At 39.6% G+C, this 19,602-nt stretch overlaps 1 protein-coding gene across 3 annotated transcripts in view; it reads left to right on the top strand.

The window, feature by feature from the left end:
• The window catches only part of PRKACB (protein kinase cAMP-activated catalytic subunit beta), a 64,568-nt gene that overhangs the window by 34,964 nt on the left and 10,002 nt on the right, over positions 1-19,602 (top strand). For all 3 annotated transcript variants that reach the window (XM_035121599.2, XM_035121597.2, XM_060276787.1), the window contains exons 2-8: positions 9,519-9,580; positions 11,067-11,195; positions 15,962-16,060; positions 16,775-16,857; positions 17,449-17,575; positions 18,074-18,169; positions 18,735-18,857. In XM_035121599.2, the coding sequence (XP_034977490.1) occupies positions 9,519-9,580; positions 11,067-11,195; positions 15,962-16,060; positions 16,775-16,857; positions 17,449-17,575; positions 18,074-18,169; positions 18,735-18,857 (719 nt within the window). The remainder of the gene's footprint in view (positions 1-9,518; positions 9,581-11,066; positions 11,196-15,961; positions 16,061-16,774; positions 16,858-17,448; positions 17,576-18,073; positions 18,170-18,734; positions 18,858-19,602) is intronic.

Below are 19,602 nucleotides of genomic sequence, written 5' to 3'. Positions count from 1 at the left end.
CTGTGATCAGATTACCAAATTGATTATTGTCAACATTTCTGTCAAACAAATTTGATTTTGAGATCACTTATATAGCAGGCAGAAGCAGAATATAGATTATCTGCCCCAAACTTCAGTGAAATAGGCAAAGGGCCAAATAATTGTACATACAATTTTGTTTTAAGCATATCGTTTTGTATTTAAGCTTATTTTCAGGAAAAGGTTTTATCAAATGCCATCATGCTTCCCCTCCCAAAAAAATATTTCCCAAAATAAATGTTGCAAGCATTTCACTAGTGTGAAAAATGCAATTTAAATAGCAATGCTGCTTTTAATGTGTTGAAATAATTTAAATAAAAGGCAAGATCATTACAGAGGATAATAAAAAAGATGCTTATTTACAGGGCTGCAATCATGGGTTGTTGTTGTTTTGTTTGCTTTTTAAGAATACAGCAAAAAATAAATTGCCTTGCTAATGCTCCAGTCTCATAATCATGGAACAAACATGATGTGTGACCTGACTTTTGGGGAGGCTAGTGTATATGCAAAAACAGAATCTAATTCAGGCAGTGGCCTATTTCAGACATGGTAACTACTTATGCAGGTGCATAAGTAAAATCTGACCTACAGGAAATGTAGGCCGATAGATTTATCTTCCCTTGATCCCCCCCTTTTATTGCAAAAAATAGATGGAAGAAGTTTGGTTCTTTTTCTGTTTGTGAACTATATACTGATACAACGTACATGTAGTCTTTAGTAGAGTTTGCCATCTTATGAGCAAAGCAAATAACATGCAGAATGCTGGTTCAGATCATTTGCATATAAAGGGTGTCTTACTGGGTATAAAACTGCATTTGGCACTTGGAATTGCATCCACACATATACATGCAATCTTTTGTATAGCCCCTAATGGCTAGTTGGTGGAGTCAGCTTTAATGGATAGCCAGATCAGTTGGCATGATTACCTTATCTCATGATGTGGGAGAGACAGTATGTCCAGTTCTGCATATGCATGCTTACCCCAGCACGTTTAGGTTTAAACTGCATGGTTGATATCCCAGATAAAGTTGGGAAGTTATCACAATCCAGGGACACTTTAATATTTTATGTTACATGTGTATGTCAGGCTAACCAACATAGTATCCTCCAGAGGTTGCTGAAGGCTATCGTTTTAGCTGCCCTGCTGTATGCTCTATGGAAATGTGATGCCCCATCATGGACATCAGGGGCAGGATAGGAATGCTGATTCCAATGCTATCTTTAGAAGGGTGTGGACTTGCCACCAGATCAGCAGTCCACACAGACAAATGCCTTGGTGGGCTTGCACGTCCAAGTTTGTTGACCAGGGCCATGATTGGGAGAGGTAAGCGGGTTAGATATCCAGCATCTGACTGACATTTCATAGTCCCACCTTACCCAGTCCCCGTGTATCTAGTTTAGAAGAAATCTTTTAGCATATTCCTTTGAAGAGCAAGACTTCCTTTGCTTCCACTTGCACTTATGGCATCTCCCTGCAGGACAGAAAGAAGTTCAGCATAGTAGGTGCTAGGGACTTGCTCCTTTCATTCTGAGTAAAGGACTGTCGCTCATTCTGAACAGAGCACATGCTTTGAACACAAAAGACCCCAGATTCAATCCCTGACATCTCCAAGTACAAGTCATACCTCAGTTTAAGTATGCCTCAGTTTGAGTATTTTTAGTTTAAGTACTCCGCGGACCCATCTGGAACGGATTAATCCACTTTCAATGGGAAAGTTCGCTTCAGGCTAAGTACGCTTCAGGTTAAGTACAGACTTCTGGAACCAATTGTGTTTGTAAACCGAGGTTACCACTGTAGTGGGGAAACTCCTTCCTGCAACCCCGGAGAGCCACTGTTTAACAGTGTCGACAATACTGATGGGTCAGTGGTCTTTCTTGCTGCAAGGCAGCTTCCTGTACATTCTTGTATCTATCATAAGACAAACTGAAGAGCATGCACACATTTTTAAAATTATTATTAAAGCTCTCTGGCTGTGTTTACAGGCTGTGTACTTATTCAACCCCATCCCCCGCCCTTCGTGGGCTGCCTTCAGATGTCATGTTTCCAATCAACTGGGAACAGGCCATATGCCTGTCTGTTCTCTTCTTCCTTTCATGCCGTGCACTTAAATTGCTTAGTTTGATCAAACCATAGTTTGCCACTGTGCCTAAACTCTGCAAACTAGTTTAGAGCAAGCCCCCCAAATGAGGAACTCAGGGAGACTTGCATTTCTGGTCTGGAGGGCTTTCTCTGAACCACATTCTGCTGTGGCTGAGCGTAATGACCAACTTCCTGGGTGCATTGGGGTGGCGGGAGCTTGCAAGCAGGCAATATTCCAATATGCAAACCATGGTTTGAGGGTTCAGAAATAGGATAACTGAGTGCATCTTTGGTGTACACTTACATAGCTCTTAATTTCTCCAGCATAAGTTGAAGCTAATCATTGGAATTAGTATCACTAATTGTTGTTGTTAGTTGTGCAGTCACTCCAAATTTTATGACAAAATTCAAAGGAAGAAGCTTTTCTATATACCACAGTCTGCAGAAACACTGGTGATCAGCTGAAAACGTTGTGGAAATGAATATGCAAGAGCTCATACATGTGTGTGTTAGATGAGACTGGAAACTTGAGAAGTGTGAGTGGTACTCACTTGCACAACAGGGCTCTCTTGGCTCCTTCTCACTAGATAAATTGTCAAAATTCAAGAGGGAGGCTGTCTTACACAAATTAAAGTGCCTTTTCATTCTCACAATACACCCTTTCGATCCAAGCACACACACATGCACATGAATACACATTTCATGTAGTTGAGCAATTTAGTGACATGTCCAAGTGATATGCAAAAGTAAAAATGTGGTTTTCTTAAACTATGCCTCTAGCTGTCTATACATGCAATATTAGACTTAATGTTATTTGTTTAACATATGTTAATTACTTAAATGCATCTGTTTTCATTACAGATCTTTCATATAAAGAATTCTTCAGGTTAGATAAAACCACCCTAGAAACTAAGGTTGGTCACAGCAGCTAATTGACCTCAGTACTGCAATGAATAAAATAACTCCTGACAAATGTAAACATTGAAGTTTCCCTTGGTTTGAAAGCTAATACGATAACAACTCTGTTAATGAAAGACCTTGGGCTTATTAGCTTGAGATTTTCAAATTAAGTGATTTACTTCCAAGAGTCCTGATTGTTTTAAAGCTGAACAAATGCTACTTTATAAGGTGATGATTTGGGGCGGGTGAATGATGCTTCACCTCTTCTCCTTCTGCATGCTCTTAGGCAGGCATGCACACCAGAATTGTGTGAATACCTGAAAACGTAATTTTAATTTGAACACTTTATGGATGTGTCAAATTCCAAACCCATGCTTCTACATCTCGTCCTCTCCTTTGCTCCTGTTTTCCCAGAAGCTAAGCTAAACTATGGTGATAAACAAGGGGGGGGCATTTCCCTGGAAAAGGGAAGACTATAATATTTTATTATCTACATAATAAATCCTTTTGATGTTTCTTAATACCTGATACATGGCAACCAAATTATTCACTTGACTTTCTGTCACCTGGATCTATACTGACAGTCATATTTGCACACTGTGGGTCTTTATTTATTCAGAAATGACTACATTGGATCTTTGATTCCAACCTGATACCCTTCAGCTGTTTTGGACTGCAACTCCTGCCATTCCCGTTATAGTCGAAAACAGCTGGGCAGTACCAGGTTGGTGAAGACCTCCTATGCAGTTACTGTGGACAGGTGTTTTCAGCTCTTAAAGGAATAGCAGAGCAGTCTAAAATGTCCAGGTGCTGTGTTTCAAAGAGAGTTGCTTCAATGATAATGATTATTATGGGTTTCTACAGGGTATGTAGAACTAGCACAAACCAAATAGTTGTTTTCAGACACTCTTACTATAGTGTTCCCTCCTAAGGGTTTATGAGCCCTACTAAGGCATATTTGAATGTGATATGCCATCCTTGGTATTGAGGGGATAATTTGCCTCTCCTCTGCCCCGTCACTTTTTACCCTGCTCTCTTGCCTTTAATCCAGAGGCACCCAGAGCCAAGTTAACACACCAGCAGCACTCAGTCACTATGTGGACTGGTGAACACAAGGACCAATTTCCTGTCACTGCTGTTTTCCTCATTCCTGTTTCATAGAAACCAGCTGTATGATTACCAGTTCCTGTGCATTCTGCAGCACACTGTTTTTTTTTGGGGGGGGGAATCTCTGCAGCTGCCTCAAAAACACAGCAGACTATCATGGGCAGCTCTGTCTCTGCTTAGGTCCACTTGCTGCGTAGTGGCCCCACCAATCATGGTTGCCAGGAAGAAATTGCTGTTCACCACCACAGGGAATCAAAACCGTAAGGCTAGCTTCAGATTAAGAGCAGGAACAAGGGTAACAAGGTGCAACAAAGGGGAAATTACAGTAGTTTGCCTGCCCAGAGCTGTATGTAGATGGAATCTTAAAGCATTTTCAATAAACTTTAGCTGCTCTTCTGGAGTGTGAACAAATTGTTAGGAGGCTGATAAGTTTGAGGTATTTCATAAGGCGGTTTTAAGGCACGCTTCTGACATACAGAAACTGAAAACATGTCTGCCGGGTTTTAACCTGAAGCTGCCCGCTTCTCCACCCCTCATCTCGAGTCTGACTCATTTATTTCCATGGCAGTAAAGTTTGTACATTGTAAATATAGACTCTAATGTTCACATAAGATGCTTTTGTCTACAATACCCCTCTTGAAAAGAAGTTCCAGAATTGGCACGCTGGAGAAATATGCTCATGAGCAAGTATTCTGGCCATATTGTTAATCTGACCTGTAAACTGCTAGCTTCTCAGTTATACTCAAGACTGTATCATTTGTTATGATGAATTTCCTTTTAATCTCGTGAGCCCTGTTGACTGCATTCTAGCTGTGAAATATATGTGCTGAAAGGGGTGGGGGTGGGGAAGGTTGCTGTTAAATGAAGGCTTACTATAAAAAGATGCACAGCCCTAGTTAGAAGCAAATAGCAAGATCCAAAATGTGTTATGGACACGTAACTCTAGGTGTGGACACTGCCACTCCTTTAGTAAAATTTTGATGGCTGTATTGTGTTTGTGTATAAATAAACCGAAGTAGACAGGGTGTTCTCTGTTCAGAAATGACCTCTGTTTAGGTAGGATTGCTATCTGTTTTGTGCCCAGGCTTGTTTCAATGACTTCCTGATTGTTATCCCTTTTACTTGCATACATGGTTACTGTGGAAACACTTGCTTTGGAAAAATAGAATATTTGTGATAACATAAAAGGTTAGCTCCCCCCCCCCCAAAAAAAGTGCGAGGGTTGTAAAAGCTGCTGGAGAATAAGCATTTCTCATGGATGTTTGACAATAGCTGTTAATCCTGCAGCTGCAATGTGTTAAGCCCATAGGTCTATATTGCTCTCAATTCTACTTGCTGCTAACCAGTCTGACCAGGCCAGATACTGTTGGGCTTCCTGTTCTGCAGCAGTCCTGTAGGGCTTGGGGTCTGTTGCCCATGAGGTCACTGGAATTTTTGGAGTCTCAAGTCTCAAAATAACTTCTGAGCCTAAATAGCATCTGAGCCAAAGACGGAATGAGGGCATGTTCACAAACTGCAAGATGTCTGCCCTTTACTTCTGTGACTTTTGGGGGATTACTCTCATATCACCACAGTACATGTTTTGCTAGCACACAGGGGCATGTGTATGTTGGAAAGCAAAGTCCATAGCTCCAGAACACATGTTGTCTCTGTGTTCTCACACATGCAGAAGCCTGAAATTGTTCAAGTAGCTTTATTCCCAGGGCGAAGGAAGGGGGGAGGGAAAGGGGTCCTTTCGTATTTTCATATGTTTTCAGACCCATGAAGGTTCTGTATTGCTGGTTTGCCACAGGAGAAGCAGGGAGAGGACAATTTCATTAAGTGCACATACTTAGTTATCTTAGACTTTGAAAATGCAAGGGCAGGTGGGTGGGTGGATGTGGGTGGATGTGGGTGTGAAGAAAACAAGTAAGAGAACAAGAAGCAAGGTTTCTTTCCTCACCATCTGCCCAGGTAGCAGGAGTGAGGGAAGTCAGCAACATAAATTTAGGGAAGCTTTTAATGTTTAATAGATTATTGTATTTTAACACTCTGTTGAAAGCCACCCAGAGTGGCTGGGGAAACCCAGCCAGATGGCAGGGTATAAATAAATTATTATTATTATTATTATTATTACCTAAAACAATATAGGTGCTTTCATTGCTATTAAATTCGAGTCCAGCTATGTTTTCCATGCCATCTGTGTTGGGTGTTCTGCTTCTAGTGGAGACGGAGGTGCCCACCATGTGTGGACTCCAGGAGCTGGCATGCTGACATGGTCCTTAAGGACTTTTGCATAAAACTCTGAATTATATGTGTACATGAGAGCCAAAAGGAGGAAGAGTCCAGGTAATTACTTCATAGCTCTTACCTCGGGCTTGTGCAAATATGGGTGTGTCTTTTTCTCATGGATTTTTTTATTTCTTGATTGCCTTATTAGGGCTGACTCTTCAGTATGAAATTATTTTCACAGTAACAAGGGAGTATGTCAAACCACTGCCAGTATATGATTAGCTGGTGCATGTTTCTATATTTAAAATTCCAGAAATCAAAATTATTGCCATATACTTTCAGAATGTCCCAGATATGTCTAAACTTAGTTGTTGTTTTTAAAGTAAATGCTCTTCCAAGTTTTACATATTTGTATAGTTAAAGGTTTTATTTCCATTATGATCAAATTATTCACTCATTCGAGTTGGGCTAAATTCACCATACCTAATAAGCATAAAGAGGGCAGCTATGGAATGATTTTACCTATAACTTGTAAGGAAACATTAAGAAGCTCTTTCCAGAAAACTTTAAGATGTATCTACTATCTAGGGATTACATCTACATTATGAGTTCACATGTCCAATATTCACCAGTACTTGCTGAATTCTAATTGAAATGCTAATTGAAATATGTTAACCGTACAGATTTTTCTTAAAAAGCTTTTCACAGGAGAATTATTTAGAACCCTGCTAAAAAAAACTTGCTTTCATTATTTATTTGAATATTGCACATTTCCCATGTACTTACTTTTTGTGCCAGTTGGACTTAAAATCGGTTCTTAGACTTTGTAGCTGGAGGATAGAAACTGTTAAATTAGCCCTTTCCCACATATACAGTTGTCTGATATGATTAATAAACAAACAATATGATTACAATGAGAGTTCCCAGAAATATATGTATGAACTAGCTTCTTTTTTATCCCAAATTTTTACATGGGGGGAAAAGTGTGTGATTCATAGAGGATGAAGGAGATATGCACTCAAAAATATTTGTTCCTATTTTGCATTTTTTCTACAAAACAGTGTAATCTCATAACTGAGTAATGTGGCAAAGCAAATTATACCTTCCATCCTATCACACTATGATCCAGTCCAGACCATCATATTATTTAGATTACTGTATAGCAAACAAGCTGTGGCAAGCATCCTCTTCCTTCCCATGCAAAAGGAGGAGAGTGAATACTTATGCTTTCACATTTGACTGAAACACTATTTCCGATTTCACATGAACTCGAGGAGCTATAGTTACTAGTCAGTTATCAAACTAGGATATCAAATTGTACTTTAGGTGGTCATCTGAACCAAAACAAAAAACAATGGGTTCATTATATTTTAGCTGTGGATGTTTTATTCTAAAATTATTCAGTTGAATGTTTTGAAGTGTGTTATTCTGTTCAGAATATGGCATGCCAGCTCAAAAGTGTGCTTGGTTGCTGTGGAGATGTCAAATCTTGGGCTGCACATGCAATTCTTCCCCCACATTACATATAGCTTTGTTGGTTTGCAGCTGATGAAATTTCATCTTAATATGCATTACTGAATATGCAGTTTGGGGGGGGAGTGGTAAGTCTTTTCAATCAGCACAACTGCTATATAAATGGCACACTTGGTTTCTTCTAAGATTTTAGCATTTATATCTGTATTGGTATCCCTGGGCACCTGTTGCTTTAAATTATTACTGAAGTCCTCTTCCCAAGATAACTCACCGTATGTGCCCTTTTTTTCAGTGTACAGTACAATACTTTACAATTCTTACCTGTTGGTTATTTACGTGAAAATGTGTGTGTGTGTGTGTGTGTGCTTATTTCGTTGCTTTTATACAGTAAAAATTCGTGATGTAGTCTGCTTTGAAAACATGGGATGTATGATGTATACTGATGCCCTTTTCATAGGGAAGAGAAGGGTGGGAAGGGAACTGGGTTGGGATGAATTTTGATTTCTGTGTGCCTCATATGGAAAATACGTAAACCCTTTTTCTCTTTCTTTCTTTTCATCACATCTATGCGGGTGAATGTTCCTACAAATCCTTGGTGAAACCTTTAGAAACCTTTGGTATGCTCATTCTTTCATTAGAGCCCAAAGTCATTGACTATACTATAAAATTAGGAAAAGGAGGACAATCCAATTATAAAACTAAGATATGACTAAAATGTGCACTTGGGGTGGAAGGCTAGTGGTGGGTCGTCTTCACATTTTAAAAGTATTCATGTATTTTACACGATTTTTTTCTTCCTTTCACACACTCATACTTATTTAGATCCCTAATACTATGCAACATTTAACTTTCTTTCACTTGAATTGGGGTGGAATTTCAAAGGAAGCAATTTCCATAAATTGTGATGTAGGCCAGGATCTAATGAATTGCACAACTAGTTCATTAATCTCTTTTCACCACCAGCGCCACACTACAATATGTCCACTGCAGGTGGATCTAACCAGGCAATAATCTTTCAAAGCATAGGATGAGGTTACGCCTGTTCTGGCCACCTCAGACCAGGATTCCCTAACTGTTCTGCCCGGAGATAAGTACTCACTTAGGAATACAGAATTTTTGCAGAATAGCCTGCTGTGGTTTGGATAATAATAATAATCAAATGCTTAAAATAATTGACTTTTTATTTTTGTGCACATTTTACATAGCTGTACAGAATATCACCTGAAATGCAAAATTAGTACTTTAAGATAGTCTCTGACTCTGGGCATCTCTAATGTGCAATTTTGTAACCCTATGTTTTGCCTTTGCTTGCAGTAATGCTGTGCACTTGATTCTTCAGCTTGCAAACAGCCTTTAAGCAAAAGTGATGCATTCTATTAAGGAGAACTGTTTGCTCTCCAAATACCAACAGGGCACTTTTGTTAACTTTACAATCTGGAGCCAGTTCATCTAAGAGGGATCTGCATCACCTTAAAGCCTGATTGCGTGTTCAGTGGTGTGGCCTGTTAGATTTTAAACTAGTTTAAGCAAACTTGTGCTGAAATTGTAATTCATAAGCTTTAGAGAGCTGTTAGATCTACAGTAGAAATCTTGCTTCTTATTTAGCGTGTGAGTTGAAGAGTTATGAGTTTTCATTGGCACTTCATAAAGCAGCCTTAACATAATTTCAGAGAGCTTTCGATACTTTAGTGAATTGTTCTAAACATCACATTTTCGTTTTTGCTTACAGTGAAAGAGTTCCTAGCCAAAGCCAAAGAAGACTTTTTAAGAAAATGGGAAAGCCCCCCTCAGGTAACAAAACCCAATTTAACTACCATTTTCTTGCAATTTAGTCTTTCATGTCTGGGAATAAAGGAAGGCACTCTTATATGTGATACAGTTGTGATAATTCCTGGGGGGAAATAATTAGGTTTTGTACAGGAAACTTTTAATGATGTCTTTTATCCCATGCACCTGTTTTTGTGTGTACTTAAAAGTGGCATACAGTTGTTCAGTAGTGAATGTGGAGAGTGACTGTTTAACCAAATAAATGGTCTTCACTGGTTACTTAGTTTCCTCACAGAGACCTTAGTAGCTATGTTTTCATGTGACAATGAGCTGGGCTTTCTGATTCATCACAATTTATGTTAAACACTGGTTGGTTATTTCCTAAAATGCCACAGTCAGTAACTCAACAACAAAACATGGCTTATGACGTCAGAACATGGCCACAGATAACCTAATGGTGATATCTGAGCTTTCTTGTGGAGCTCTGTTTGTTTCATTGTCGTAGATGGAACAGGAGGCCTGTTCAGATTGGGGCCTAATACTAATAGACCCTCTATCACCATAGCTCTTAACTTCTGTTCAATTGTATTGCTTGCACTTCAATCCAACATGACTCTTGCCTACCACTTGTTATAGGTTGTATGAGAGTTTTTGTGTCTCCTAGATCCATCAGCTCTTTGAGAAAAGTTTAATATATTAAAAGTCTGTTAACTTAACCATGATTGGGGAAGTGTCAAGACGTCTTTCAACTGTAATAGGCTCCAGATTCTAGCCCCTTAAATGTCTGAAGTCAATGGGAGGTATTTAATTCTGTGTGAGAAGAAAATATATCAGGTCAGAACTTGATCGAGTGAAGCCAGCTCATCTCTATGCTCCATTCCTCCCCAGTCATACTGGAATTGTAGTATGTCCTTGTCCCTAACAGGAAATAAGGGTGCTTGCCCTCAGAAATATGGTTGTGACAAAGAAAGAGGCCAAGTTGCTGCATTTTTAAATTTTAGTTAAATACCTAATTGTATGCAACCAGACTCCGCTGCTTCCTAGTAAGAATTAATATTCCTATTTTGTAAAGGGTATTTCCCACCTTACAAAATACATTGTATTTCCCCCCTCTAGTACCAATACTGTTAACAAATATATGGTGAATTACATGAAATCCAGCCAGTAGCTATTTCACATTTTTCATTTATGATTACAACAGAATATGGTTGACATCCTAATTGATGAATTAACACACTTTGTGTCCAGAGGGTGTATGAGCAGAAGGTGGCTTGCACAATGATATTTTCCCCTCCTGTAGCCTCCTTCCACGGGGGGGGGGGGCGCTACAGGGCTTCCTGACTTTTTGGATAATATTACTCAAGAAGGGGACAAGGAGCTATAGGAGAGATGGAGAACAGAAAGATCATACGACCTTTTATGGCTTCTATTATATTTATAATCGAAGTTACAAAAACGTTTATCTTTTTATACTTGGAATATCTCAGTATCTTGTTTTGTGTTCATGTAGAATACTGCTGGTTTAGATGACTTTGAGAGGCTAAAAACACTTGGAACCGGATCATTTGGCAGAGTCATGCTGGTGAAACACAAATCCACAGAGCAGTATTATGCCATGAAGATACTGGATAAACAAAAAGTTGGTATATTTTTTATTATAATAATCTATTGTGTTTGTTGAACACTAATATTTGTGTTCTGTTTCATTAGGGCGAAGTACTTGCAACATCTGTTAATACTGTTGTGTGCTAGTTATGACCCTGGTGAAAAAAGAGGTAGATTGCTGCTCAAGAGTTTTCCTGAAGTTTGCCTTATGGAAGTAATAGTCATTTACTGACAGTGGAAGCCAATTTGGGCACTTTTACCTTTTTGTTTTGTTTTGAAATACTTAATGGATATTATACAGTAATTGCAAATAGCCTGTGAAGTTTTTTATTGGCAATTAATTTTAAAGAACACTATTTCTAAGTTAAGATTTTTGCACTCAAAGTGGATACTAAAAGTGATACAAAAATAGAATGCAGTATTTTAGTGTCCCTAATCTTAGCATGCATATCCTGTTATGCATATGATTCTATTGCTCATGCAGATTACTCAATTTCAACTGGATATATTCTACTATCTTTTGCACTCTCACAGTAAATAGCTTGATCCTTCATTCTCTCCCAGGAATAAAGATTACGCAAATGTATATATTTTCTACCTTTCTTTAATATTGGGCAGTGAAGTTTTCTTATTACTTACTAAATGTGAAATGGAGAGAGAGAGAGAGAGAGAGATGGCTTCTTGCTTTTTGCTGCTTAATATTTGCATGGGCCTACCTAAAATCTTTTAAAAGAAGTAAGCAATTCTCTTAAATGAGCATTGGAAAATAGCTGGCTGATACAGTGTGATCCACTGTATAATTTAGCCATTGCTACTCATTTGACTACATTGATAGCTTACATTCTATTCACAAGCATCTTGCATTTCTCCAGTTATCTTGTATCAGGGAGCAGCACTAGATAAGAAGGGAGTATTTTTAGTTTGGTGTTTTAATATAGTCTAGCAGCTGCAAATTTGGAAGGGAGTTGGCATGTGGCAAATCAACACTCCACAGGCTAGTTTCAATAATCTAGATAGACATTAATACACAAATTATGAATGCCAGCATGAAATTTCAAGCAATGTACATGTTTTCAGTACCAGATTGTTATTTTTATTATACTTTTATGATTCAAAAATAGACCCATCTGTTTTGAATTTCATTTTGCCCAAAGTTAAGAACTGGGTTCTCAAAATTAAAAACCTCAGCTAACATTCACATTTCCATATGCAGTGGAATAATTATTCATCAGAGCTATACTTTTGTAATCCATGTTGCAGGCCACTTGCCCAGCCTTTGGGGAGAACCAGGTCCTTTCAGACATTTTGGGTGCCCATTTGGCCAACAATAGTGGTTTTCAACCAATATGCTATGGCACCCTGGGGTGCCTTGAATGATGGTTGGGGGTGCCGTAGGCAACAATGGCCCCTGTCCCTCTCTCCTTCCCTCCCTCCTCTGATGTCCTTTTTGGGTCTCTGCCTCCCAAAGGCTTGCACAGCTGTTTGTTGCAAAAGCCCTGGCTGCAAGCTCCCCAGATGAATGGTGCCTCAGGAGCTGGCTAGGGGGTGCTTTCCAGACCTCTTTGGGGCAATGTAAGGAGGCACCTCTCTTTGGGGATGTTGGGGTGGGGCAGCTCAGAGACCAGGAGCGGAAGCTGCAGCTGCCCAGAGGACCCCCAAGGAGACAGGAGAGGAGGCTGAGGCAACACTCCATAAGTGTTGAAAAAGGGTGATAGGCTGCTGGTTCTGTAGGCAAGGTGTGACATAACTGGGCTCCTGATCCCCCAGGGGGTGCCTCAGAAAGAATGTAGTTGGTCAACGGAGCCGTGGACTCAAAAAGCACAAAAACCTCTGGCTTACAGTGATTTCAGATCAATGCCCAAACCTCTGCACTTCTAACAGTGGCATATGTAGAGTGAATGCAACTGTGTGTGTGTCCCATGTTCTTCTGCTAAGGCACCTTGCTGGTATCTCCTATGCTATGCTTGCCTCTTCTCCTTTCCCCCATGGCCCCTCCTCTTTTCCATTGCTGCCTGCTTGCCATGGATCAAGTTAATCTTTAATTGGAAAGCGATCTTATCTGCAAGCAAGTCATGTCCTTACTTTTTCAGGCACAGTTCTCTTGAGCCCCTTGCCGGTGGTTAATATTAGTGCTGAGTAACACACAGTGTTTACGGTCTGCACTAAGCTCCATCACCACCACCACTTTTCCTTTCACCCCCAAGGAGCTGCAAAATGCTCCTTGTGCAGCAGGGAAACTGCTGCTCTTGTAGAAGCTCCCTGGGCATTTTACAACCCTGGTTTCCTACAGAAGATTGCCCTCTAACTTGCCGGTGGCATTCCGAATGGTGACAAGAGGCTGTTATCCCACACCTACTCCTTGCATATTGACATTGATTTTGAACAGCTGGAGAAGGCAGGCTACATAAGGGGAGGAATGAGGCGGCCTGTGAGCCCTTTCTCCACACAGTTGTGACACTTCTCACTACGCCCTTGCTGTCCCGTCCTTTGCTGCAGTTTACAGATCTGTCATGAAAATTACTATGCGCCTGGAGGGACCATGTCACTCAGGCGATTTGCCACAAGTTTGAATTTCTATCAGTTATCTTATGCACGCAAAAGACTTTGCCCCAGGACCATCATTTGTAACCATGCATGTGCAAGAAAATGGTTCCCAAAATTTATAGACGTTGGACATTGTTTAGCAATGTGCAGAGAGATGACACCTGATGATATAAAAGCTTGCACTAGCTGTTTGTGTTGGGGCTTGGCTTGGATGTTCTTCAAGCCTGTGGCAGCTGCTTATCCGTGAGATCTTGTACATCTGCGAGGAGAAAAGGCATTCCTTCAGAAAGACACGGATCAGGTACTAGCCACATAGCCATTTCAACCAGCCGCGTGGGAACTGCTTGCTCAGCTGGAAAACATCTAAAGGGTGCTGTGGCTTCTTAAGTGTTTAAGCAATTGTATTCTTCATCAGTTGGTTATTCTGCTACCCATAGTAACGTGTAAGAGAGTGAATCTCCTTTTCCTGGTTCCTGGGGAAATGTTTGAACTTTCTGACACCTCGCCAGTTGCCAGATTGCTGCTTTCACTCCCGCCTTCTGTAGCTCTGAAAATGCATTCAGAATAGGGAAGTAAGGAAATTATAGTGGTATGTGGCTGTTAAGAACAGGTGGAATATTCAGTACAGTGGTACCTCTACTTGCGTTCACCTTTGGGAAACGTATGTGGCAAACCCGGAAGTATTTTTCTGGGTTTCGCCGCATGTGCAGAAGCGCTAAACCGTGCCATGCACAGAAGCGGCACCTTCAGCTGCGAATTCCTTGGGATGCGACCGGAGCTCCAGAACGGATCCTATTCGCAATCGGAGGTACCACTGTATTAGCAGACTTCTGACAGGCTCTGTTGAGCACAGGCATTTTTTTAAATTAAAAAAACTAGCTTACTATGCAAATTGACAAAGGTAGGTGAGCTACTTTTTTTTTTTTGCAGTGATAAAGCAGTTTTCACAGAAGGAAATCATGCCTACCCTGTTTTCCCGAAAATAAGACATACCTATAAAATAAGCCGTAGCAGGATTTCTACGTATTTCCACAATATAAGCCATACCCCAAAAACAAGACATGGACGCGGCGCCTCAGCCATGCAGCGCGGAGCCCTTCCCGCTGGAATAAGACACCCCCCCCCCAAAAAAAATAAGCCATAGTATGTCTTCTTGAGGAAAAATAAATATAAGACAGTGTCTTATTTTCGGGGAAACACTGTAGTCAAGAAGGAAACTACAGAGTACAGGTGAAACTCGGAAAATTAGAATATCGTCAAAAAGTGCATTTATTTCAGTAACGCAACTTAAAAGGTGAAACCAATATATGAGATAGGTGTATGACATGCAAAGCGAGATATGTCAAGCCTTTATTTGTTGTAATTGTAATTATTTGTCGTTAGGCGGGTCAATTATAAATGGAATGTAATTAATGAAATGTAATAGCAATGTTTATTTTTGTATTATTGTAACTATTTGTTTTATTACTGTGGAATTTCCAAAAGAAAGCATTTGTAAAAATTAAAATAAAAATAAAAACTAATAAGTTGCATTACTGAAATAAATGCACTTTTCAACGATATTCTAATTTTCCGAGTTTCACCTGCATATGAGAAGGCTTCTAAGCAGCAAACTTTTTTTAATAAGCTATATGAAAGTAAAAAAAAAAAAGGACCCCCATATATTCAGGGGCCCTGAAAACTCCACATGTAGCTGCTGGGTGACCTTGGGCTAGTCACACTTCTCTGAAGTCTCTCAGCCCCACCCACCTCACAGGGTGTCTGTTGGGAGGAGGGGAAAGGAGATTGTTAGCCACTTTGAGACTCCTTCAGGTAGTGATAAAGCGGGATATCAAATCCAAACTCCTCTTCTTCTTCCCACTTTGTGTGCCAAGTGAACTGAGCTTCTAGAGTTGTAGTATTTGCACTGCATGTGCACACAGACCATATTTGTTAGAATTCCTTTTAATACTCCTTTGACAGTGTCAGCAGAAAGGCCAGAGTTGAAAAAGGTATAGTGTGCCATGCCATTCTTCTTCAGATGTAGCATCTTCTAAGAGGTAAAAGAGGATAACTGCCTTGCTACCTAAATTTGCTGTATTAACATGAGTATAGCAATCCATGCTTTGAGAGCTATATGTGGCACTCGCCACCATCTTTTAGAAGCGCTGTTCTTAAGTGATTATTTTTTCCTCTTTCCACTAAGAAGACCTTGACTTGTTTGAATTCTTTTAATGTTTCGACTCAAGCGTTTAATAAAAAGTGCTTTGTTCCTAGGTGGTTAAGCTGAAGCAAATAGAACACACACTTAATGAAAAGAGAATATTACAAGCAGTGAACTTCCCTTTCCTTGTAAGACTGGAGTATTCTTTTAAGGTAAATACCGGACGAGAAGGTAAACTGTAATTACATTTTTCTTGCACAGCTTTCTGTCTTTTTTAGAGTCTAATAATTCCTAACCCACAGGTCAAAACAAAGGTGATTTTAGATGCCAGCTGTAAAAAAAAAATGAAGCTAAATGCTTGGCTGTCATCCTGATCACACACTGATCAAAAGGAGATATGCATGCAGCTCCGTGATAAGCTTTAAGGACTTAGAGCAGGCATCCCCAAACTGCGGCCCTCCAGATGTTTTGGCCTACAACTCCCATGATCCCTAGCTAAGAGGACCAGTGGCCAGCGATGATGGGAATTGTAGTCCAAAACATCTGGAGGGCCAAAGTTTCAGGATGCCTGACTTAGAGTGATCCTAACAAAGCAAAAAGCCCAAAGCAAAACTCTCAAATCGCTTCATCACCCTGGGTTTGTTTAAGTTTCCAAGGTCCCCCCACACCATAGCAACTTGCTGTACTGACTTTTAGGGAGCCTCTTAAACACTGAGAAAAATTGAGAAAATATACCGTAGTCAGTTTGAATTCATGGGCCTCTTGAATGTCTCATGTCTTATTTTATGTTCAGTCTTTAATAATAAAAGTACTTAAAATGTATTATTAGTATTATTTTTATGTTTGCTTGTTGGGGGGGATGCAATTTACTTGGGTTGTCCTAAGTACCCCAGGTTTACAACTGAACATACTTCACTTTCCCTTAGGACAATTCTAATTTATACATGGTTATGGAATATGTTCCTGGGGGTGAAATGTTCTCTCATCTAAGAAGAATTGGAAGATTCAGGTAAGATAATAAATGAATTATAATTTATGAAAAATGACACGAGGAAGGGAATGAGAAAGAGGTGATAGCACTTAGCTTTCAGATGTTTAGGAAATATTTGCAAGGGGATCCTTACTATATTCTTACCTATTATGAACATTAAGGTTTCCAGAAGTGCCTTTGAAAAACAGTTTCTCCTTCAAATAGGTAGTAGGGAATGATTGATAAGAACATAACATTAATATTAGGTTGTACAGTCCCTTTATAAGATTAAAAATAGACATTTCATTATTTAAAATTAAATTATTTTTAAAAATATTCTGCTTGTACAACAGGACATCCTTTTCTTCTCGTTTCCCTTCGTACACCCAAAACTTTCTCCAAAGGGTCCCCCAATCCTGTGGAGCAACTTTTAAAAGTGCACAGGGGGCTGGAGATGAGAGCAGAGTTCTACTGGGCAAGCGGGGATACAACCCCTGTTTGTAGTTTTCTTTATTTTCTTAGAGTTCAAACATTTCTGTTATCAATATACCAGTATTAGAAATCTGAGTATGTTATGTCTGCAAATGTTGACCATGGTTTAATAGCCTGATGATTTTCATTTGTTTACAGTGAACCACATGCACGATTTTATGCAGCTCAGATAGTGCTAACGTTTGAGTACCTCCATTCACTAGACCTCATCTACAGAGATCTGAAACCCGAAAATCTTTTAATTGACCAGCAAGGATATATCCAGGTATGATGAAGACAAACATTTTCAAGCTCAGCTTCATTCCATAGCAAGAAATACAGAACGCTTAAATGTTTGCATTGTAAGGAAACAGGTGGTGATGGTGATAAATTAAATACCTTGATTGGTTGGTTTTGCAGGTTATCAACCAAAGTGAATTCTGAAACTTGACCCAAGATGTATCAGATCTGCAACTGATACTAATTAAATGCTTAATGTTAATTGATAATAACTTTTTATGAATATTGCCTAATGTTACATATAGCATGCCTAAAGCTTGTGCTTCCTGGTAGTTCTTCTTTTGGCACTGTGTATAGCTTCGATTCGAAAGCAAAACATACGTTATGCCTTGATTTGAAAAGATCTGAATTTTGAATCAATCATAGGACATGGAACCACTTCTGTGGTTGAACGCTTTTGAAAGCTATATGTAACATTCAAGTTATTACTAATAAAAAACTAAAGCTTGGATAATGTGGTAACTCTTTTTTTCTGTGCTACTAGGTCACAGATTTTGGGTTTGCAAAAAGAGTAAAAGGCAGAACCTGGACGTTATGTGGGACTCCAGAATACTTGGCGCCAGAAATAATTCTCAGCAAGGTATTTCAAAATGCTTCATGGTGTTAACTAGTTAAGAGAGGAAGACAGTCTTAAACAGGCACATTTGGAAGATGTTTCAACTGAATTTGAATGGAGCTTAACTTCCAAGTCAGTATGGTGATAGGATTTGTCAGAAATTCTTGTGGAATCTCTTAGTAAGTTGAGTAAGCTGTTACTTAGGCTTTTATTTACTAAGACTAACACATTGAATTTGACCCTATTAACAAATTGGCAGCTGGTGCAGGTCTCTCCGCACAGTTTTAATATACTGGCAGGGCCTTATTTCTGTGAGCAATCGTGCTGCAGCCTTCTGCACAAACTGTAGTTTTTAGAACCAAAAGCAAGGTAAACCCCACATCATACATTGCAGTAATCCAGCCTTGAAGGTATCAGTGCCTGGATTACTGTAGCCAAGCTGTCCTGGTCCAGGAATTGCTGCAGCTGTTGGATGAGCTGAAGCTGGTACTGTAAAAGTTTTAGAATACCACCTAAAACTTAAGTGTGTTTATATTAATATTAAAAGTTTCGTTGGATATCACTAACTACTATATTTTTGTTTTGCCAGGGCTACAACAAAGCAGTGGATTGGTGGGCCTTAGGAGTTTTAATTTATGAAATGGCAGCTGGATATCCTCCATTCTTTGCAGATCAACCAATCCAGATTTATGAAAAAATTGTTTCTGGAAAGGTAAGCGAGGGCTGCTGGGATGTTGGAAATGATCCATGTTATGCCCATTAACTTTTCTGTTACTTGTGTGTTCTTATTTTAATTTTCATGAACGGGATTGCTCATTTCTGTTTACAAGGTGTGTTTCCTGTTCAAGGAGCTTTTGCTTTGTTTTGGTTACTTTAGTATTTGTTTTGTAACAAAGAGATGGGGAGGGGAGGAGAGCAGCCAAGGAAGAAATGCTGGACACTGTTAATAACCTATCTTTATTTTTTCCTTAATCATTTTTGCATTTTTGTGTGCGTGTGAATTGAATTGGGAAGCAAAGTGGTAGATGGCTTGCAACAAACTATTAGCTGCGGTCACGTATTAAAATCTGCAGCAGCAGCTGAGTGGAGCAGGGCATGTTGGTCTAAGCCACAGGCAATTCCAGAGTATTTCCAGAAAAAATGTCTGGATCCACCAAAGTCTAAGTTCAGAATACTTTGAATGCAGAAAAGAAGAAAATGTTTTTTGCTCTTATTGCAGTCTTGCTTTTTTGTGAGTATGTGAGTGAATTTCTAAAATGAAAAGTTTGAGCTCTTTGCCTATCTGGATATGACTCCCCATCCTTCCCCAGACCTGGAAGACATCACTCCTAATCTCAGGCATAAGAAGCTGATCATAGTCACTCTAGTGTGATGTATTCTGCACATGAGCAGAAATTAATTACATTCAGGATGGAGTCATGCACTGCAAATATGTACTGCTGTGTTCTGATGTGCCC

Source organism: Zootoca vivipara, chromosome 7 (assembly GCF_963506605.1).
Source record: "Zootoca vivipara chromosome 7, rZooViv1.1, whole genome shotgun sequence".
Lineage (NCBI taxonomy): Eukaryota > Metazoa > Chordata > Lepidosauria > Squamata > Lacertidae > Zootoca > Zootoca vivipara.
This window is presented reverse-complemented; position numbering and strand designations above follow the sequence as displayed.